Genomic DNA, 23,209 nt, shown 5'->3' with positions numbered 1-23,209 from the left:
AACAGCTTCATCCCTCTCCCCCTCAGCACTCACTTTTGGGAAGCATCATGCAGGGGGGGCCCCTGTGCAGCACCCCTTCCCATGGTACAAATCCCCCCTTGCCCACTCCCCATCCTTCCCCCACAGCCTGGGTGTAAAGGGAGCACCATTCCCAGGTGGAGCAGAGCTGGAAGAGCCCCACGGGTTCCCTGGCAGCCCTTGACTGAGGGGTTGTTGAGTTGTCTTCAACATCACCCCCAGGGCCTGGAAACCATCACTTTACCAGCAATCCAGCTCAGCAGTCCTGTCCCTCAGCAGTGGCACCACACAGGGAGATCATGGCTGGATGCTGGGATTCCTGTTCCAGGATTTAACAGCAGAAGACAATTTTACTATTTTAATTTTTTTTTTTTTTTGGTCAATACAGCCTCCTACTTGCAAATGTTCTGTTTACCCTTTGGCAGCCCCAGCTGTACAAACACTTGCTGCAACAGCAGAGTTCTGCTTGCTAAAATACAATATTTGGATGAGAGCTCCAGGTGCCCATTTTCCTCTCCAAACTACTCGTTTCAATTTTTAATGAGCTCCTTTCATCTCAATTATACCTGGAGCAAAGCAGAGGGGATCAGCCTTCCATTTACCTTTGGGCTTCCACCAGGCACAAGCTCAGGGCAGCAGGGAGGTGTTTTCCACTGTGGCTGATTGTCATGACTACCTGACAACCAACCCATGGCCCGAGTCAGGTGGAGATCTTCAGAAAAAAACCTTTTTTTTTTCACATAGATAAAAGATTATGTCTTGATCTATAGCATGACCCTCACTGTAAGGGCTGCTGTAACTCATCACAATCAGCAGAGGATGAATAATGAATAGATAATGCTGTTTACTTACAGTAAATAAGCAGCTCCCAGCCTTTCTTTGTGATGGTAAATCCAGGCTTGAAGGGCTCAGAGATCACCTGCCCTCACCCTCCTCTGCCCAGGGTGACACTGAAGCCACCACCCAGCTCAGACTCACATCCTTGGGTTTGCTGTTGACTCTTTACACCCACAGCAAAGTGACAGAGCAGAGCATCACACCCTGGTATTACTCCAGGGGCCCTGATTAATAAAATTTGAGAGCTGAGGAGCTCTTAGCCCAAACTCTGAATTGCTGGGGAGCACCTGGAGAGCACCCCAGGCCACAGGGCAAGGCAAGGAAGGAAAGCTGCAGATGCAGCACTTACAAAGCTGAGTGTTTGCAGCCTCCCTCTCCCTATTTTTTCTCCCCCGCAGCCATAAGAGGAACAAGGACCTTCTACTCCTCAGGTAGATGAGGTAAGAAAGATATTATCAGGAACATGGAAGAAACACTTCTCTTGGAAACTGGGATGAAGGAGCCAAGTGCTTCTTGGGGAATATGGAGCAGAAAAGGACACGGTGTGGCCAGCCCAGCTGGCAGTCAGCAGAACCTGATCGGAGTATCCAGGGGCTTCACTGCCTTCTGCCTGTCCTGGCTGAGCTTGGAGAGCATAAGACACAGGCATAACAACAGTTTAAAGAAGTAACAAACCCCCCCAATCAGAACTGATGACATAATGACAGAATTTCTACAGAGTTTTACTTGGAGGTTGTGTGGATTTAGATACATGTACACTTCTGTAACAAACCTGAACAGCAGCATAGCTTATTTGGGATAAGAAAAGCTGGAAAAGCCACTGAAAGCATTAAATGTGCAAAATACAGGTCATCATGTACTAAGGTTTTTTTTTTAACCTGACTGCCAAACCCACTCAGACAGGTAGAGCAGGGCAGGGTAGAAACCAGGCTAGAAAGATTTCTCTATTTAAAAGTCAACTCAGAAGCTTACCAGTAAATTAAGGATTTGAGAAACCCAGAGAGCTGTCAGCACCAGTCTGTCACCTATCACAGAACATAAAAACCAAAGCCTCTCAGCTGGAAAACCCTGAAAATGAGTCTTTTTATTTACACCCAAACCAAGCTCTTCACTGCCTTAGGCCTCCCTGAATCTGCTTTCTTGAAGGCAGTAAGCAAGCTGCAGTTAATGTCTTTCAGCCTCAAGAGTGGTTTAATTTCATAGGCACACAGTAAAAAAGAGGATGTGCAAACAGCACTGTAACACCCCCTGCTACACCTGCAGAGAGGCACTTTTCCTGTTTGTTTTTTTTTTAAAAACCTTTCCTCTCCCTGTAGTTGCTCTGCTGGAGCCACCTCGCCCACAGGTACAGACTCGTGGGCCTTCCTCCTTTGCTTGGGTTCCTCTCTCCTCATTCCTTCTGTGATCTCTCTACAGATTGGCTTTTAAAAAACCATAAAACAAACCTAAGCCTGCTCTTGCTTCCAACCACTGCTTAGTACATGGACCTGAAAGTTCCAAAAGGTCTGCTGAAACGCAGCCACCGTTCACTGTCATAACACAGGGGCTCAGTTTTGGGTTTTTTTGGGTCTTTCTGAAGTCAGTTCTTGGCTGAATGTTTTTGAAGATGACAACCAAAGCAGAACACAGGGGACTCCACGAAGAGATTTCTCAGATTTAAGACAAACTGGAAGATATTCCTGGAGGTTCTACTGGATTAGAGTTTTTCAAAAATGTTTATGAACTTGGAGACTTCGGTGTGAGCTGCAGGGCCAAGGGGCAGGTGCCTTAATCCCTGGGCAGAGAGAGAAAAACTAGTTAGGATACTTGAGTATTTATAATAATAAATGGCACTGACATATGTTTGATACATGATTTATCAGATGATGCAATTAAACACCTAATGAATAGCAATATTGTTGTCACTGCTTTGCTGTTAAGTTCTACAACAGAGATACTCACTGCGTTGTGGAAGAAGTTGCAAAGATGCTTTGCCCATGGACACCTGAAAAACAGACACAGATTCTTACTCCCCTTTTCTGACAGGGACAGACCCAGCCCTGGCCTCAGCCACTCCCAGTTTTGCATTATTCAGGAGGCTAAACCAACAATTCACTTGAAGTTCCAAACAGAGATGACTGCAGCATCGGTGGTGCAGTGAAATAATTAAAGATAAACCACAAGACACAAGATTTCATCAGATTCTCCTGGGTCTCTGCTAGAGCATGCTATAAAGCCTCACAGACCAAAGAAAGATAATCACTGGAACTGCAGATTTGTTAAATGCAGCTTAGCTCACACCCAGCTGAGTGTAATGAGGGATTTTTCATTTCTCAGCTACACACAGCAAAGGTTGGAGGGAAGAAACAGAAACATTTCAGAGGTCAGCTCCCATTCCCATGATTTCCACTGAAGAGAGTCAGGAAGAGGTGAATTCTCAGCATTACTCTGCTGCCATCAGCTAGGTGTGAATTAGAACTGCCAGAGCAACCAATTACTGTGCCTTCTGCTATTCAACCACAGAGGCAATTAATTTGAAAACAATTATGTCAATAGACCTACATCTATCACTCTAAATCCTATAAATTTTTACTAACACAGGAGAGCAAGGATTATACTTGCAAACAGCTCCTGGTTTCAGGAGTGAGACATCAGTGTTATCACTTGGCACCTAAAGAAAGACCTCAAGACTGTTTTTAGAAATCTCTTCCTCACCCACTGAAGCTTTGGGCTTCAAGTGCTCTGTCTCCTTTTTAAAAAGAAGGTAAGAATGACAAGCAGCAACCTAGTGCTGCCCTCAGTTTGCATGACAGTGCCCACATGTTCCTGAATCTGTAGTTTTTTGGTGTAGATCTGCTCCCTCACCTCCACGTGAAGTGTTTCCTACCAGTTTAAAAGAAACATCAGCACAGGTACTCCTGTACCTCCACAATAAGGCACCTTCTGAGCTTCTTTCCACTCTTTTCTCTAAATAACATTTCATGCAGTTTTGTGCCTCCTAGAGTGCAGGAACTCCTTTGTTGTAATTCAATTTTTTGCTTGGGGTTGGTGGCAATGACACAGAAGCAAGAGGACAGGACTGCACCATGTGTCACCTTGCTGACAGGGCAGGGCTGTGCAGAGCAGCTCAGATGTTTTCATAACACTGGGCAGTGAGAAGGCCATTTGGCTGCCACTGATAACACAGAACAACTTTAAATCTACCCAAAACATTGTGTTCAGTGTCTTTACCACTGCTAATAAAAGGGAAGAAATAAAAGCAAGAATGACCTGGGAATTAAGACAATTCAGCTGAAACTCCCCTCAGTGTTGCTTTTCTGTTTGGTAGGGTGAAGATTCACACTTACACATGCAGGTTCTCTGTAATAATATTCAGAGCAAAGAGGCCAATGGACTGCATCCTCTTGTGTCTGCAAGTCAGGAACAGGCAAAGGAACTCACCCACGTACTGGGGACCAAGGTTTTGCCACCTAAGCCAAATAAAACCAGGAGACAGAACACAGCTGTTCAGAGACAACTTTCCTCCTGATTCCCAGCATCTTATGTGCACTCTTGACTTACCCAGAGCAGTGGTTTCAAAGAGCTAAGGGTTATCTCTCTGCTAAATGTTACTGCTGGGGGACTGCTCTGACTGCTCACCATCAGACAGAGGTCAGGAAAACAAGTGTTTACTCACAGCTTTAACATTGTTGCTTTCTGACGATCCAGGTCTCTCAAAATCAGGTTGACAGTGCCCTGGAGAACATGTTCTTCATAGGAAAGGTGCTCCAGTAACAGCCTCAGAGCCCAGAAGTTATTCTAGGAAGAGCCAAAATAAGAGCAGTGACTTAACCTAATTGCCAATAATTTCTTAAGGAACCAGAATAAATTAAAGGTCATCAAAGGTAAAGAGGAACAAAACCAAGTTAAATATGTCTAAAATCTCCACGTTGGCGTTGCACAGATTTTAAATATAATTTGCTTTGATCTCTTAGAACAAAACTCAGTCCCTAGGACTCACCCCAAAAGCCAGGGCTATCTCCAAAAAGGAATTCAAATATGGAAGATCACAAAAGAGCATCTGGTGTATTGCTTGCACTGCAAGAATCAGGCAAGCCTCATGGTGCAACTGCAGGAAGAAGCAAAGAAGAAGGGAGGGATTAAAAACTCATTTTCCCATTACTTTTATCCAGTCAAAGCAGCACATTATTATTATTATTATTATTATTATTATTATTATTATTATTATTATTATTATTTATTCCCACTGCAGTCTGAGAGGCTGGAAGTCAGACATGAACAGATAATTGTGTTTGTATGGGACATTTCACCTGCTGCTTTCAAGGTCCTCACAGAAATCCCAAGTCTGGCACCACCACAGAAGCAGAATTAAAGACAAAAAAAAAATCTGGCCCAGAAGTCACCTATTTGGAGAGGAGGCTAAATGTAATATCCTCAAAAGGAGTAAAAAAGAGTGTCACAGCTCTTTAGGTGTGTTGATTGTATATTTCAAGCCATCTTTAAATGTGTTCCACTACTTCTGAAACCATCATTTTAAGAAGCTCAGAAACTGCAGGCTGTTCCATCTCCAAGGGTTGGAATCAAACACTACAATCAGTTAAGGCAGAATCATTACCAACCCTCTCACTTGACAAATGCATAAATTTAATGTGATGAAGTGAGATGTGTCCTGCCTTGAGGCAGTGTCAAACCAGAACAGAGCAGGGCAGTTTTCTTGCCCTCAGATCTGCTCTAGCCCTTAGACTGTGCCAAGAAGTCTTATGCTGCTCCCCCCCCCCAAAAAAAGCTTCAAGCCCCCTCTCTTACAAGCTTTCATAATAACCAAACTGTTTTCAGCACTGCTGTACCTTCAAGCATGAGAAAACTGGGAAAACGACAGGAAAACAACAAAGAAAGAAAGAAGGGGAGAAGAAAGAAGGGGAGAAGAAAGAAGGGGAGAAGAAAGAAGGGGAGAAGAAAGAAGGGGAGAAGAAAGAAGGGGAGAAGAAAGAAGGGGAGAAGAAAGAAGGGGAGAAGAAAGAAGGGGAGAAGAAAGAAGGGGAGAAGAAAGAAGGGGAGAAGAAAGAAGGGGAGAAGAAAGAAGGGGAGAAGAAAGAAGGGGAGAAGAAAGAAGGGGAGAAGAAAGAAGGGGAGAAGAAAGAAGGGGAGAAGAAAGAAGGGGAGAGAAAGAAGGGAGAAGAAGGGAGAAGAAGGGGAGAAGAAGGGGAGAAGAAGGGGAGAAGAAGGGGAGAAGAAGGGGAGAAGAAGGGGAGAAGAAGGGGAGAAGAAGGGGAGAAGAAGGGGAGAAGAAGGGGAGAAGAAGGGGAGAAGGGGAGAAAAGAAACATGGGAAAACGGGGAAACAAGAAACATGGGAAAACAAGAAACATGTGGAATTTCCTTACTGCTGTGCACACACTTACATGAGGAGTGAAAATAGAGGATGGTAAAGAAACATTGACTTTTGCCTTCAGGTCCTCCAAAAGGCCACCACTGACTGCCAGCACCCCCTGTGACAGAAACAGAGTCACAAGTGAAGGGCAGAGATGCTCACACACTCTGCAAACCTCTGCCCATGCCCAAGATAGTTTCATGTGTTCTTAATGTTCTTTTATTTCTTTAACCACATCATCTTCAAGGAAAGTGAAGGTTCTACAGCACTCACCAATCACACAACCCCTTCATTCCAACCTGCTGTGCTTAGCAGAGCTGCTCCTCTTCTTCTGAGGAAAATACTCAGATCCTGACTTCTTAGGACTACCTGAAAATATTTTTCTTAATCTGCTTTCCTATCCATTTTGCACTCTGACCCATTCCTAGGCACTGAGCTGCAAGCAGTGTGGATCTGTTCACTGCTGCATTTGTGTCCAGTTCTGGGCCCCTCAGCTCAGGAAGGAGATTGAGGTGCTGGAGCAGGTCCAAAGGAGGCAACTGGGCTGGTGAAGGGATCCAGCACAGATCCTGTGAGGAAGGGCTGAGGGAGCTGGGGGTGTTGAGGCTGGAGAAGAGGAGGCTCAGGGGAGACCTCATCACTCTCTCCAACTCCCTGAAAGGAGGTTGGAGCCAGGGGGGGGTTGGGCTCTTTTCCCTGGCAACTCTCAGCAAGACAAGAGGCCATGGGCATAAGAATTTTTTCCTAATATCCAACCTAAACCTCCCCTGGCAGAGCTGAAGCTTTCACACCTAGCATCTCCCTGCTTCCCAAGCCCCTGCTACCTCCTCAGTCCCACCTCCAGAGAGCATCAGCCTCAACTCTGAGCATCAACTCCCCCCATCCACTGCCCCAGTTCATCTCTGCAGGAGCAGAACCAGAAGCAAGCTGGGTGCAGAGATAAACCTGGCTCCATAACCTCTGCCATGCTCCCTGCAGCCCCAGTTCCATCCAGACCATTGCTGTGTCCAGTTCTGGGCCCCTCAGCTCAGGAAGGAGATTGAGGTGCTGGAGCAGGTCCAGAGAAGAGCAAGGAGGCTGTGAAGGGATCCAGCAGAATTGCTGTGAGGAAGGGCTGAGGGAGCTGGGGGTGTTGAGGCTGGAGAAGAGGAGGCTCAGGGGAGACCTCATCACTCTCTCCAACTCCCTGAAAGGAGGTTGGAGCCAGGGGGGGGTTGGGCTCTTTTCCCAGGCAACTCTCAGCAAGACAAGAGTGCAGGGTCTCAAGTTGTGCCAGGGGAGGTTTAGGTTGGAGATGAGAAAGAATTTCTTTCTGGAGAGGGTGATCAGGCATTGGAATGGGCTGCCCAGGGAAGTAGTGGATTCTCCGTGTCTGGAGATCTTTCCAAAGAGCCTGGATGTGGCACTGAGTGCCATGGGCTGGGAACCACGGGGGGAGTGGATCAAGGGTTGGACTTGATGAGCTCTGAGGTCCCTTCCAACCCAGCCAGTTCTGTGATTCTATGATTTAACACTTTTGAATCACAACCTCTTGTAAAGTTTGACACAAACCACAGGAATAATTGATGAGGAACCCAAAAGTTAACCTCAGTGTTTAGAGGAATGAGCCAATGCCCCCACCACACCAAATCAAGTCTTGCATAAAACCAAGACAAGAGATTGCCCCATCTCATGGTTCCAGGTACCTTTTGGAAGTCAAGAGGTGGCTCCTTCAGGGATAGGGGGTGTAGGTGCCCACTTCTCTCCAAAAAATTGCTGCTACCCAAGATCATGATGAGGGAACTCCAGCATTTAGGCTGAAATGCAACAGAATATTTGTTTTACAAAGTCAAATCTTTTCAGAGGGGTAAACTGTTCACAGAAGAAGGGTTCTGATAGTAAATTGGAGAAGTAATTTAGAGAAATAATTGGCCAAAATAGGTAAAATGCAGAAATGACTGGATGGGCCACAGTTTCAGTGCAGACTCACATTCCTGTAGAGTGAGATGTTGCTGTAAAGGAGTCTGAGTGCCTGCTTAATTAGGATGCTGTCTTTCAAAGGAGACCCTGCAAGAAGGAAAAAAAAAACCCAAATTTATCTTTCATTCCCTGAATACCTTGAGTGTGAACACAAACAAGATCGTAACTAAGTTACAGATGTGTTTCTACAGAAAATAAGCAAAAACAGAGAATTGATTACAACTATTGTAACAATATTCTGTGGATTCTGAATAGGAAAACACCATCAACTGTAAAACACTACTCTGGGAAGCTGCAAAGTGCTGGATACAATTCAGAGAAAGCTGTCACAGAGCAAAATCTTCTTTAGGGACCTCACAGAGCAGAGCCATGCACAGTCAGCATCTAAGAATTCCCCTAGCTGGTGAACACATCTTTTATTTCAGAATACACCTTGACAAGCAGCACACAGCAGGACAGAGATCAGAGTTCTCAGTGGTGAAATTACTGACAGCAGGATTGTGAATTACTGACACAGATTGTGAAACCCTTTCTAGCAGGAAGATTTTATTCAAGGTCAAAGCTGAGCCATATCAGAATGCCAAGTTACACACTGCTCTTCCTGATGCCAGGAGGTAACAAGAGAGCTTTGTGTCTCCTTGTCAGAGGTTGCTTTCAGCAAAACAGCTCCCCAGCTGACACAACTGACATCCTGGGTGAAGTGTACTCAACAATTCACACTCAGATATAAAGATATTCTTCCTGCCCAGCATCAGGTGCCACATTCCAGCCTGGACTCTTTATAGTTGAGTTCAGGGTCCCTCAAAATGTTGCTGGGTTGAATGAAAAGGTAAAAGTTGTAGCCAAATCCAGTTCTCAACAGACATAAACAAGAAGTGACACTTGCCAGCTGGGATCCAAGGTCCAGGATCTAGCATACTCTTCCCAGAGGGGACACTGCCTGTTCTGAACATCTTCAGGTAGACCTCAAACTGGAGGGGTGTGATCCTGCAGGCAGTGCAGCAGGCCAGGCTGTTGGTGGGAAACAGCAGTGAGTGTGTTGCATCCATGAAGTCTCCAGTTTTACACAAGTAGAAAGGGATTTTATCTCGAAGGTTTCTCAACCTGGAAGGAGGAAAGAAAGGAATATTTGTACATAACCATAACTGTTTTCAAAGAGGGATGGAGAGATCTGATTATGCTTGACAGGTAAGAAGTTCCATGAAGTAAGGAAGAATGTTTGGCAAACAGCTGCCAAAACCCTCCTGCTTTTTTTTCCTGTCACTTTATTATTTGAAGAAACAGCCTGGGACACCATCTTAAAGCAAAGAAATAATCTGGGAAAAAAATAATCTAAAAAAAAAAAAAGAAAAGGGAAAAACCCCCAAATTATTTACCCTTTGGTATCATTGCACTTGACAGCTCTCAGGTAACGAACAACTTCTTTATAGCTGGGGAGAGGAAGAAAAAGAAAAGAGAGTGAGTAGGAAGAGGAAGGAAATGCAACAATACATAAAGGTTGATCAAATATTTACTGTGATGAATGAAGTAAAACAAGAGATCTTTCCACACATTGCACAATAGGATAGAAATACAACTAACTGGCAGAAAGAGACTGCTGGAAAGAAGTTTCCTGCACTCTGGAAATATAAACCAGGATTTATTTAACTCTTTACATGGTCTCTATTCTTCTGAATAAAGACTTCTGAAGAGCCTGAGACCAGAATGCACTTTTTTCCTCTCTCCTCTAGCAAGTCAGCCCCTGATGAACAGAATTTGTTTTCAACATCAACATCTCAAACCTACTGGGTTCATGGAAACACAGAAATGATCCTCTGCCACATTCTTTTCTGCTCCTGAAGTGTCCAGAGTGCTTGCTTCTGTTTTGAGAAAAGCTTCAAAAAGCTACTGGCCTTGTTGATAAGAAGTAATGGGAGCATGGCCAGGCTCAAACTGTGCCTTTGTTTTGTCCATTTCCCCATGAGACAAAACTCCTGCAGAGGGCAGGAATTCCCTGCATGGCAGCTGGCACCACAGGAAATGTAAAGGTTGAGTTCAGCAAATGAAAAAATCCAAATGAAGCCCAAACCCATCTCACTTCATGTTGTCTTCCAACTTCTCCACTCGAGCCTCTATAACAGGGAGTGTTTCCCACAGAAATATTTTTCTTCCTTTCTGTGTTCTTTGCCCAGTGATGTTCTGACCTTTTAAAACTGTGGTCAGTAATCCATGGTCCCAGGGCACAACGTTCAAGCTGGAAGCACAATAATAAAGTCATTTTTAACCACAGCTTGTTTGCACACCACGTTATTTATTACACCCTTAAGCACCATGAAGGTTTGCCAATAAAATATTAAGATTTGCAGCTTAATTCTGGGGAAGGGAAAGAGAGAAAAAAGCTTTATGGACAATTTAGCCATAATCAAGCAGCAACTTCTCCTGTAAGAACAGGACAAACACTGAAATTTTATTCAGAAATGCTCATGCCTGACATCAGCAGTGAAAGAACCAATCTGTGTGTCTGTTTTCAAATCAGGCAACTCTATAAATAAAATAAATAAAAATAAATATAAATAAAATAAATAAAACTCTGTAAATAAAACCCCCAGAACATACCTATTTGAGAAGCCAAAACAGTGACATGGAAGGGAGATGGACTGAAAAAAACTCACAAACTTGTCATACAGACTTTTTGGGAAGTCACACAACACCAGCATCCTCTGAAGGTGTGTTGTGATCCTACATATTAAAAAAGAAAAGAAAAATCAAAATATTTTCAAATTACATGAATCAATATTAAATTGTTGCAGGTTTTTTTTTTATTCCTACAGGAAAATACTCCTACATTTTAAAAAAAGAAAAGAAAAACCAAAGTATTTTCAAATTAGATGAATTAACATTAAATTGTTGCAGGGTTTTTTTTTCCTATGGGAAAATACTCCTACATTTTAAATAAAGAAAAGAAAAACCAAAAGATTTTCAAATCAGATGAATTAATATTAAGTTGTTGCAAGGTTTTTTTTTCCTATGGGAAAATATTCCTACATTTAATAAAAAGAAAAACCAGAATATTTTCAAATCAGATGAATCAATACTAAGCTGTTGCAGGTTTTTATTTTATTCCTATGGGAAAATATTCCTACATTTAAAAAATCCTCCATTTTAAAAAAAAGAAAAACCAAAAGATTTTCAAATCAGATGAATTAATATTAAATTGTTGCAGGTTTTTTTTATTCCTACAGGAAAATACTCCTACATTTTAAAAAAAGAAAAGAAAAACCAAAGTATTTTCAAATGAGATGAATTAACATTAAATTGCTGCAGGGTTTTTTTTTCCTATGGGAAAATACTCCTACATTTTAAAAAAAGAAAAGAAAAAGCAGAATATTTTCAAATCAGATGAATTAATATTAAATTGTTGCAGGTTTTTATTTTATTCCTATAGGAAAATATCCCTACATTTTAAAAATAGAAAAGAAAAACAAAAATATTTTCAAATCAGATGAATTAATATTAAATTGTTGCAGGTTTTTTTTTATTCCAATGGGAAAATATTCCTACATTTAAAAAAAAGAAAAACCAGAATATTTTCAAATCAGATGAATCAATATTAAGTTGCTGCAGGTTTTCTTTATTCCTATAGGAAAATACTCCTACATTTTAAAAATAGAAAAGAAAAACCAAAGTATTTTCAAATCAGATGAATCAATATTAAATTGTTGCAGGATTTCTTTATTCCTATGGGAAAATATTCCTACATTTAATAAAAAGAAAAACCAGAATATTTTCAAGTCAGATGAATCAATATTAAGTTGCTGCAGGTTTTCTTTATTCCTATAGGAAAATATTCCTACATCTAAAAAAATCCTACATTTAAAAAAAAAGAAAAACCAAAATATTTTCAAATCAGATGAATCAATATTAAATTGTTGCAGGTTTTTATTTTATTCCTATAGGAAAATATTCCTACATTTAATAAAAAGAAAAGAAAAAGCAGAATATTTTCAAATCAGATGAATTAATATTAAATTGTTGCAGGTTTTTATTTTATTCCTATGGGAAAATATCCCTACATTTTAAAAATAGAAAAGAAAAACAAAAATATTTTCAAATTAGATTAATTAACATTAAATTGTTGCAGGGTTTTATTTTATTCCTATAGGAAAATACTCCTACATTTTAAAAATAGAACAGAAAAACCAAAGTATTTTCAAATCAGATGAATCAATATTAAGTTGCTGCAGGGTTTCTTTATTCCTATGGGAAAATATCCCTACATTTAATAAAAAGAAAAGAAAAAGCAGAATATTTTCAAATCAGATGAATTAATATTAAATTGTTGCAGGTTTTTTTTTATTCCTATGGGAAAATATTCTACAGAAGCTTGGAGTTGTTTGGGTTTGGTTCTTTTTTAACTATGAGCTAGGCAGTTATGATCTCTCTTTAAGTTTGTGCTTCAGTATTTGTAGAGAAGAAGAGCATTGCCCTTTGGTTATTATTTTTTCCATATCAGTGACACCAAGGTTCTGTGGTTTTAAGTCTTAAAACAAAGACCCCCAGTGAGCAGATGGGAGAAATGCTGCAGAAACTTACAGTGAGGGATGTGATCAACCTCAGCTCCTGGCAGCTCCACAGCCAAGGAAACCATTTATTTCTTAGCTGAAAACTGGAGATAACATCTGACCCAAATGAGGAAATTTCCTCTTGAAAAAGAGGGGGAAGGAGATGGGAAAAAAAAAATCATCTTTTTCCTGTTCTTTTAAAGAAAGGAATTAAAGAAATTAAATAATTTTAAAATTATTTTTTTATAATATTTTAAAATATTATTTATTTATTCCTTAAAAAAAGGAATTAAAAAAAATCCAGAATAGTAATTTAAAATGAAAAATGGTAAAGGATTTAGGTTATACCTGTCAGGAGTTTCAAATGAGAGGTGTTTTTGTTAATTGTTAATATTTGTTTTTATTAATATAATTGTTAAAATATATTAATATATTAATATTAATATTATATATCACATTATAAATAATATATTATATATAATACATAATTACATATTATATATTATATATCATATATAGTTATATATAATATATAATTATATATATTATATATTAAAATATTAATATATATATAAACAATTATATATAAATATTACATATTAATATATATTAGTATATATTAATATATATTATTAATATAATTGTGAAAAAGAGAAAAGATCCTGACAGGATTAATTCCTGTAAGGAGAGTGGATCAGGCCAAGCTGTTTGTGTCAATTTATTTTATGTAGAATTAAAACTTTTAATATATGTTAATGAATTTGTATTCATAACAGAGTTTTGAGTCTTTAAACACTGTTAATAATTGGTTTTGAGTGCTCCTGAAGGAAAAAAGTTAATTCTTACAATCATAGAATCACAGAACTGGCTGGGTTGGAAGGGACCTCAGAGATCATCAAGTCCAACCCTTGATCCACTCCCCCCGTGGTTCCCAGCCCATGGCACTCAGTGCCACATCCAGGCTCTTTGGAAAGATCTCCAGACACGGAGAATCCACTACTTCCCTGGGCAGCCCATTCCAATGCCTGATCACCCTCTCCAGAAAGAAATTCTTTCTCATCTCCAACCTAAACCTCCCCTGGCACAACTTGAGACCCTGCCCTCTTGTCTTGCTGAGAGTTGCCTGGGAAAAGAGCCCAACCCCCCCCCTGGCTCCAACCTCCTTTCAGGGAGTTGCAGAGAGTGATGAGGTCTCCCCTGAGCCTCCTCTTCTCCAGCCTCAACACCCCCAGCTCCCTCAGCCCTTCCTCACAGGAATTCTGCTAGATCCCTTCACAGCCTCCTTGCTCTTCTCTGGACCTGCTCCAGCACCTCAATCTCCTTCCTGAGGGGCTGAGGGGCCCAGAACTGGACACAGGACTCAAGCTGTGGCCTCACCAGGGCTGAGCACAGGGGCAGAATCCCTTCCCTGGACCTGCTGGCCACGCTGTTCCTGAGCCAGCCCAGGATGCCATTGGCCTTCTTGGCCACCTGGGCACACTGCTGCCTCCTGTTCAGCTTCCTGGCAATCCAGACTCCCAGGTCCCTTTCTGCCACTCTGTGCCCAGCCTGTAGTGCTGCATGGGGTTTAATTCATTACCCTTCTGTGGCAAGTGAATGTCAAGTTTAAGGTGAACTGCAAAGCTAAAATGAGAACTGAACTGAGCCAAGTGAGCTCCATGGCCTCATTCAGCAGCCTCTGGGGGAACTTTCTGTGTTCCAGCCCTGGCCACCCCATCCCTGCAGAGCACCCCCAGGCTGCTCTTCTCATCTTCAGGCATTTTTGACCTCAACAACCACAAGCAGCTGCCTGACACCACCTTCTGGTCTGCTTCAGAACACCCCTAGACCAGTCCAAACCCAACCCATCTCCCTAGCTTTGAGTTCTTCTCCTTGCAGGCAATAAAAAGAAGAAAAAAAAAAAAAAGGTTTGAGCCTTTTTGTGGCAGGTGTTCCCTTTGTCCTTCAGAGAAAGGGACAAATACTCAGCCTAGCTCCTGAAAATCCTGATCTGTAGGGTGCAAGTGCAGAGCTGAGCTCTGGGTGGTGGTGTTTGGGTGTTCTCCTGCCTGTCCCTCTTCACCTCCAGCCCACACTGGTTGTTCCTGCTCTGCTCAAACAGTGCCTGAGCCAGGACTCTGGGATTGTCCTCCCGGATGAGGAGTTCCTAATGCTACAGAAACAGCAGATTAACAACTGGGTCAACTTTACTTTCGGATTTTAAGAGCTTAAAGCAGTCACTTTTTTATTTTTTTTCCTTTCATTTTTTTTCCTTTTATTTTTTTTCCTTTTTTTCCCTTTTTTTTCCTTTTATTTTCCTTTTTCCCTTTTATTTTCCTTTTTTTTCTTTCATTTTTTCCTTTTATTTTCCTTTTTTTCCCTTTTATTTTCCCTTTTTTTCCCCTTTTATTTTCCTTTTTTTCCCTTTTATTTTCTTTTTTCCCCTTTTATTTTCCTTTTTTCCCCTTTTATTTTCCTTTTTTTCCCCTTTTATTTTCCTTTTTTTCCCCTTTTATTTTCCTTTTTTCCCCTTTCATTTTCCTTTTTTTCCTTTTATTTTTTTCTTTTTATTTTCCTTTTTTCCCCTTTTTCCTTTTTTCCCCTTTTTTCCATTTTTTTCCTTTTTCCCCTTTTTTCCTTTTTCATTTTTTTCCTTTTTCCCTTTTTTAATTTTTTTCCTTTTTTTCCCTTTTTTCCCCCCCTTTTTTTTCCTTTTTTTCCCTTTTTCCTTTTTTTTTTTTTTTCTTTCTTTTTACTTTACTTTTCAGCTTGGAGCAGATGTCACTCAAAATGCATTTTAAATGCCAGCAGAAAGTTTTGCTGCCAGGACCCACCCCACATCCTGGAAACAGCCAGCTCTTACCTCTGCAGCAGGCAGGGGACAGCAATCTTTAAGGAATCAGTATGCCCAAGGTTCTGCCAGCTTCTAAGAGAGGAGAAAAAAACCCAAAAAAACAACCTAGTCAGTGTTTGCTTGGTTTTCCTGCCTTTTCCCTCTGCCCAAACCACATCCCATTTAACTTCAGAGAATGCTGGGGGACCCAATAAAGGGAATAAAGAGAGATCTACCCCAAGAATGTGTCCAGCCCACTCCTTGCAAGCCTTGAGTGTTCCTCTGAAAGAACTGCAGAGGAGCTTCTGACTCTGGCTGTCAAACCAAGCCAGAACACCTGTATCTCTCCTTTATAACACCTGTACCTCTCCTTTATAAAACACCCTGAATTTCAGCCCCAAAATATTGAGGTTTTCCAAAGCACACCTTGGGTCCATGCTCAAACTAAAGACTCATCAAGCATGGAACAGCCAGGATAGAAACAAGAAAATAAACAGCACAAGTAGCAGAGACTGAAGTATTTAAGTTTTTATTTATTTATCATGCAGTTCTCCCACCTGAGAGAGCAGCTTCCAGACCTAGGGGAACAGCTACAGCCCAAGGAACATCACACCCTCCCTTCCTGACAGTTCTGAGGCAGAGATTTCTCAAAAAAATCCCCTCAGAAGAGTTCCCTCCCTCCTTTCTCCTGGGGAATTAACCTCCCCTGCCATCATCTTCTGCCTTTCACTCTTCCTCCTCTCAGCTCCCATCTCAAATTCCTTTCTTTTGCTGGGGATTTTACTGGGGATCACCTCCCCTCCTCATCACTCAATCCCACTTCCCTTCTTCCTCTCTCATCCAACCTTTAACCTTCTCTTCTCCCCCAGATCCACCCCCATCACCCCTCTGGTTACACTGGTTCACTCATTTTCTTCCTGCTGTGCTGCAGCCAGAGCTGTGATCTTTGTGCTGTCCCTACCCCCAAACATTTTCTCATTTAGCCTCCTCCCTCTGAGGAGCAAACCAAGGAAACAAGAGGTGTGGAACAGGGTACTCACAAAGCAGGGTCTTTGTGGAGAGCTATCTCCTTAGCTGCTCCCAGAAACATGACAGCAGCAGCTTTAGGTCTTTCTGTTTCTGCCTGATTTAAAAATCTTGATACCAGAGCAAAAACTCCAGAGTACCTGAGGAAGTGAAGCAGTCTGTTAAAAGAAAGTGTCTGCAGTGATGCAACTTTGGAAACAAATGGCAAATATGACCATTCTGGAGTCTGAGGGACCTGGACAGACTGGAGAGTTGGGCTGATCCCAATGGGATGAGGTTCAACATTCCAAGTACCAGGTCCTGCACTTTGGCCACAACAACCCCATGGGGAGCTCCAGGCTGGGCACAGAGTGGCAGAAAGGGACCTGGGAGTCTGGATTGCCAGGAAGCTGAACAGGAGTCAGCAGTGTGCCCAGGTGGCCAAGAAGGCCAATGGCATCCTGGGCTGGCTCAGGAACAGCGTGGCCAGCAGGTCCAGGGAAGGGATTCTGTCCCTGTGCTCAGCCCTGGGGAGGCCACAGCTTGAGTACTGTGTCCAGTTCTGGGCCCCTCAGCCCCTCAGGAAGGAGATTGAGGTGCTGGAGCAGGTCCAGAGAAGAGCAAGGAGGCTGTGAAGGGATCCAGCAGAATTGCTGTGAGGAAGGGCTGAGGGAGCTGGGGGTGTTGAGGCTGGAGAAGAGGAGGCTCAGGGGAGACCTCATCACTCTCTACAACTCCCTGAAAGGAGGTTGGAGCCAGGGGGGGGTTGGGCTCTTTTCCCAGGCAACTCTCAGCAAGACAAGAGGGCAGGGTCTCAAGTTGTGCCAGGGGAGGTTTAGGTTGGAGATGAGAAAGAATTTCTTTCTGGAGAGGGTGATCAGGCATTGGAATGGGCTGCCCAGGGAAGTAGTGGATTCTCCGTGTCTGGAGATCTTTCCAAAGAGCCTGGATGTGGCACTGAGTGCCATGGGCTGGGAACCACGGGGGGAGTGGATCAAGGGTTGGACTTGATGAGCTCTGAGGTCCCTTCCAACCCAGCCCATTCCATGATTCTGTGATTCAATGAAACTGAGAGCCTTGAAAAGCATGAGGTAGCCACAAGGACGTTTGCACAACTGTTACTTAAAACATTTTATATGCACATATCAAGTGAAAAACCCCAAATCTCAAGGCACACAGCACCCTAAAAACACAAATTAGTAAAAGCACAGCCTTTTCTTTCATGCCTTCCCAAGTTATAATGAGGCTCTTACCACCTTTCTTAGCACAGCACAAGAGATTCAATGCTGTATTTAAGATTATTCAAATAAAGATGTTTGTAAGGGGGTGTTTAAACCCCAACCAAGTGCCACTGGATTGCTCACTGGCCAAGTTGGTTCTCTCAGCTCTGTTTCTGCTGCACCAGGGGCCAGAGTTGTGCCTGTCACTTGCCCAGGGGGAAAGGAAACCTCCACTGAGAGGGGGTGCTCCCAGTAGCTGCTGTCACTTACTTGTAAACCACCTCCAAGTTCCGTGACCTGCAGATGTTGCATTCCCCAGGAGGCAATTTGGGGAGGCAAAAGCATTGGTGCAGTGTGGGAGGAATCCTTTCTCCAAGCAGATATTTGTTATATTCCACAGAGAGCTCCTGGATAAATTCTATCAGGAGGCTTCCTAAGAGAGCAGGCAGAGGTGAAACAAAAATGTTGGGTGTTTTTGTACTCTTTTGCAAAAATGTTTCCAAACAACAAGGAACAGGAAGGCAAATCACTGGTGTTCCATGTAAAATGTTCAGCAAGTTACTCACACCTAATCTTATCACCGATTTTGTTGCTTCCTTCAGAGGGAGGAGAGCAGGAAAGCACAAACTGGACTCGCAGACCTCTGTCTGGTTTACATATGGCCCAAAAAAAGAGACTTAAAAAGCCTCCAAAAATCCAAGACAGAAAATTACCTTTATCCTGGCCCAAACCAGGACTTTTTTGCAAGGAGCTGTGGAGCAGACCAACCACCCACCAAGCCAGGGGGGTCCCAGGAGCCCACTCACCCCCACGCCGAAGCTCTGAGTCGATGTCTGTGAGCTCAAAATTGAAGATGACCAGGACTCCAGCCAAGGCAAAGTCCCTTTGGTCCTTCCAGAATTTGCTTTTATTGTGTGCATTGCAGTGGCAGAGAGATGGAGTTGTCCAGTTCTGGCACTATTCCAGAAAATGTAGAAAACAGGGGAAAGGTTTTCAGTTTTTGTTTTTTTTTTTTTAAACTTTTTAGCCTGGTTGAGCGACTGAAAAGTTAAATTCCTGGCCTGTGAGGGAAGGGCTAAAACTCCTCTCATCCTTTACACACCTTTGCAAAGCTACAGGGAAGTTTTCTGACAGACAGGGCAAGAGGTCAATGTGGCAGGAGCTCAGTATCAGAGCTTAAATTAAAAAAGAAAAATAAAAATAAAAAAGAAAAATTGGTGAACACCTCACAGAGGCACCCGGGCTGGCACCCTCCTCACTCTCAAAGAAAACCAGAACCTTGGCACCTCCACCCCAACTTTGCTCACAGCTCAGAGGTGACTGAATGTTAATAAAACTCCCCAAAAAAACAGCCCCATGCACCCAATTCCCTCAACTCCCTCACTTTTAGGTTAGGAGAGTCTTAAAGTTTGACATTTGTCTGAGTCACCTGAATCCCTGCAACACTCTGGGAGCTGAAAGCCAAGAGGAGATCCAGGGGTTGATCCTTAAACCCAGGGAGTGTCTGCTCCAACAAGTGGTTGGACTACCAGGAACAGGACAGGGATTGCATTTTAGCAGGACTGGGGAGCAGACAGACAGAAAACCATGAAGGAAAGGAAGCATCAGGGTGTGATCAAGCTGCCTGTCTCATTTAATCCTGAAGAACAGTTGTTTTTTTTTTTAATTACTTGAGTTTTAATCAAAAGTTGTGCAGCTCTGCTTACCTCAGAGGCCAGTTTGTCACAGATGTAGCAGTAGCACTGGTTACAAATCTCCGCGTTTGTCCCCAGGGGGGAGCATGTGTCACATTCCCTTCTCCTGGGGGATGGGAAAACAGAAGGATGTTTATTTATGCACCACGCTGGCTGCTCCTCCCTTCAGCCGGGGGAAAAGGGAACGAGGGGACTTGAAAAAAAAGGGTTAAATGTGCAAAAATGAAACCTCCCCACCCTCTCCCCGACCTACTCAAAGGGGTGGGTGGTGCAGTCGTATCTGGCATGAGGCATCACTTTTGCTTGTTTACAGAAAGTAACCACCAGCTCACATTCCTCATCCACAACTTCTTCAGCTTTCTCCTCTTCCAGGGTTGTTTTGTCTGCAGGAAAGGGAGAATGTGCTCTAAATCACAAATAAAAGGCAACTTCCTCAGCATTCCAACAGCTGCTGACAGTTATTTTTCTTTAAAACAGGCCCAAACTTCTTTCTGCTCTCCTATGGTGTCAGTAAGAATGGTGCAGTGCCCCAGGAGATAAAAACTTCCAAATATTATTATCAAAAGAGAGGTAATGCAAGCAAAGAAAGGTCCAAGCAACACAGGGAAGGCCCAGTCTCAGCTAAGCTTGTAATATTCTCAAGCTAATAGGAGTATCCTTTAGGGTATTTAGCACCATCAAAGAAATCCTAAAAGTTAGGAATTCATGGCAGCTCCTCCTGATCTTACTTATTTTTTTAAGCACTTTTTTATTGTTTTTTTTTTTTTCCTGGCAGCAGGAAGAAACCCTTCAAGCACTTCAGCTGCACGTTTCACACCAAAAGTTCCGTGGAGTCCTTACCCAGTGGGTCCACCACCAGAACTGAATTCCCCAGAGTGCCCTCAGATTCATCATCACTGATCAGGATTATGCTCTGCTCTTTCTCTTCTCTTTCTGGTGGCCCCATGGTTGCTGAATTCCAAAGGAAGGGAGCTCTCTGTCAGCCAACAGGACACAAAGGCAGTTCCTTTCCTCAAGAAGGGAAGGAAACTACTTCCCCAAGGCCTGATCTCTTCATTTAGGGTGAGGAAGTTCTGCTAGGGGCAGTCAGCAGCTCAAAAACCACATCCAAGACTGAGAGAATCCTAAAGAAAAAGTAGGTGGGAATAGAGAGAAGGAAACAAAAAAATAAAATAAGGAACAAAGGATGAGAGCTGCCACCCCTTGGGTGGGCTCAGCCCCTAACCAGAACTCCTGCTACCAGTAGCCCCAACGACCTTCAACTGCCTCCTGGGTGCCTGAGGCTCCAGGAACACCCAGCACAGACCCCCCCACACCCAGCCCCCAAAAGTCACCCCCAGACCCCCCTCCCTCACCCCATAACCCCCCCCAACCTTCCCCCCCCACCCTTCAGCCACCTCCCCCCCTTTCCCTCCCCAAATTTCCCACCACCACTTGGACCCCTCCAAACCCCTTCAACCCCCTCCCAACCCCCTCCAAACCCCCTCACTCCCCTCCCACATCTCCCCCCTCACTGCCCCCCCCACATCTCCCCCCTCAGCCCCCCAGGGCCTTGCCCCCCCTCAAGCCCTTCCCATCACGATCCGCCCCCCCACCTCCTGCCCAAAACTCACCCTCGGTTTCCCCCTCCCCCCAACCTCCTGCCCAGAACTCACCCTCGGTTCCCCATTTGCCCCCTTCCCAAACCCCGCCGGGCCCCGGGGCCGCTCCCTCCGGGCCTCTCCTCCCCGCCACTCTTTGAACGCACCGAGAGCTTCCGAGGCGCCGACCCCGGAAACGGGGGCCCGGGCCGTGACGCCACCCGCGCAACTTCCGCCCTCACCGCCCCTGGGTACCGCAGCGCTGAGGCTGCCATCTTTAGTGAGGGCAAAAGGGTGGGGGGAGACCCGAGGACTGCAGTGCAGGGGCCGCCATCTTTGATAAGGGCACTGCGGGGACCTTGGGGGGAACCTGAGGGGTGCAGTGCAGGCGCCGCCATCTTTAGTGAGGGCATTGAGGGGAACCTGAGGAGTGCAGTGCAGGCGCCGCCATCTTTGATAAGGGCATTGAGGGGAACCTGAGGGGTGCAGTGCAGGAGGCGCCATGTTTAGTGAGGGCACTGGGGGGACCTGAGGGCTGCGGGGTGCAGTGCAGTGTCCGCCATGCTTGGTGTGGGCACTGAGGGGACCTGAGGGCTGTGGGGTGCAGTGCAGGGTCCCTGTCTTTAGTGAGGGCATTGGGGGGACCTGAGGGGTGCAGTGCAGGGGCCCCCATTTCCAGTGAGGGCACTGAGGGGACCTGAGGGGTGCAGCGCTGCTGCCGCCATCTTTGATGAGGGCACTGAGGGGACCTGAGGGCCGCAGGGCGGGCCCGGCTCCCTCTGTGTGTATTTAAAATACACATTTTCCACCCTTCCTCCTCCTCCTCTGTGGGATGAGGGAGGAATCGCCAGCAGCGCGGGGGCCTCTTGAAGCGCCGCAGGAGAAGGGAAAGGCGCTGAAGGCCCAAGGCGATTTATTTTTTAATTTTTATTTTATTTATTTTAATTTTTTGGCGGGCAGCGCGGTGCTGCGGGGCCTTTCCCACAGCCAGGAATGTTCCTTCCCTTCCAGGACAGCCCAGGAAACGTTGTGACTGCTGCAGTCGCCTCTTATCGCCGTGTTCTGTCGCGACAGGCTTGTCAGCTGAAGGAAAAGGACTGAGGACTTGCCCAGGAACACTAGATGGTACCAGAGCTCCACACAGGCTGGGGAAAATACCTCAAAAATAATAAAAAAAAAGGAAATTCTGCAACATGGGAAACTGGAGATGTAAAGCTGCGATGGTTTAATAGGCTCGTGGTGAAGTAATCACCTCCTGGGGGGGGTGGGAAAGGATCAGGGAAGTAAGAAATGGTAAATAAAGGATAAAATAAAATGATTTTCTGGTGTTCAGGGCAACAAGTGTAACAGCATTTCTGGGGAAAAGTCATCAGCCAAGTGCAGTGGTTGGCACGGGAATGGCTGAAGGCTGATTCTCAGGGAAATGTTCATTATTACCCATTAGTTAAGAGCTGGTTAGTGTTTTCAGCAGAAAGCACCAGTCCTAAAAATAAGGAATGTTTCTGCTATCGTTAATATCAGGAACTCAGGATAAAATCCCCATTTTTCTGTAGACACATCACACTGCCTGAAATATTCCTGTGCTAAAGAAAACCCCCCAAAAACCCCACAACCTTACAAATGAGTGTTTATTCCATGAATAATCCATAATGTCTTCAGAGCTTTCAACACGTTTGGGCGAAATGTTTCAAGTTTCTGCTCTTAAATTAAAAAACAATCTGAACCTACACCTAAATATGTGGCCTGGTTTCAGCTGCAGGGAGGGCTTCCAGCAGAGACCTCTCCTTCACACTGCATTTTAGCAGCCCCAGGTAACCCAACAAAGCAGTTCAGGTGATGGGACAGAAGCACTGAGCAGGGAGAAATAATAAAAGCAGGTCTGGCACTTGGCCAGAATGATTATTTTATTTTTTTCTTTTTTATTTTCCTTAAAACTTTGCTCCCAGGCAGAAAAACCCTAGGAGATGATCTTATGGCTAAATATGGTCAGGACTTGAGTGCTGTGCCTCATCCTAAACAACCACTCTGGTGTTTCCTCTCCTTCCAGATGAAGAGTTGGCGTTGCTGTCTTATTTCTATTTTTTTTTTTTTAGTGGTGTGGGTGTAAAATCTGTAGTTTGGATTTCAGATGGCTCAGCCTGCTCTGCCATGGCTGTTGTGCTCAGACCTGGAAGGCTTCATGATCCTCATCTTC

General features: G+C 44.0%; 2 protein-coding genes across 4 annotated transcripts in view; one reads left to right on the top strand and one right to left on the bottom strand.

Annotated features, from left to right (window-relative positions):
• SSTR5 (somatostatin receptor 5) overlaps positions 1-23,209 on the top strand; it is a 591,623-nt gene that overhangs the window by 190,307 nt on the left and 378,107 nt on the right. The window lies entirely within an intron of this gene.
• On the bottom strand, positions 1,539-21,228 carry LOC103525477. Of its 3 annotated transcripts, none has more exons than XM_030459856.1 (20): positions 21,091-21,228; positions 20,276-20,559; positions 19,689-19,818; positions 19,448-19,541; positions 18,548-18,698; positions 18,012-18,174; positions 16,557-16,682; positions 15,547-15,609; positions 10,759-10,881; positions 10,241-10,396; positions 9,540-9,593; positions 9,050-9,267; positions 8,174-8,250; positions 7,890-8,000; positions 6,236-6,322; positions 4,835-4,942; positions 4,511-4,632; positions 4,182-4,304; positions 2,797-2,839; positions 1,539-2,629 (listed from the first exon to the last, which is right to left on the bottom strand). In XM_030459856.1, exons 2-20 carry the CDS (start codon positions 20,379-20,381, stop codon positions 2,552-2,554), a joined length of 2,133 nt encoding a protein of 710 aa, XP_030315716.1. In that variant the 5' UTR covers positions 20,382-20,559; positions 21,091-21,228; the 3' UTR covers positions 1,539-2,551. The 3 variants fall into 3 exon arrangements, with proteins under 3 accessions (XP_030315716.1, XP_030315718.1, XP_030315719.1); XM_030459858.1 differs by having other exon boundaries at positions 21,183-21,226; XM_030459859.1 differs by having other exon boundaries at positions 15,547-15,606; positions 21,091-21,162.

This window comes from Calypte anna, chromosome 14 (genome assembly GCF_003957555.1).
Source record: "Calypte anna isolate BGI_N300 chromosome 14, bCalAnn1_v1.p, whole genome shotgun sequence".
In the NCBI taxonomy this organism is placed as follows: domain Eukaryota; kingdom Metazoa; phylum Chordata; class Aves; order Apodiformes; family Trochilidae; genus Calypte; species Calypte anna.
Note: the sequence above shows the minus strand (reverse complement) of the source record. Positions and strands in the feature narration are given on the sequence as shown.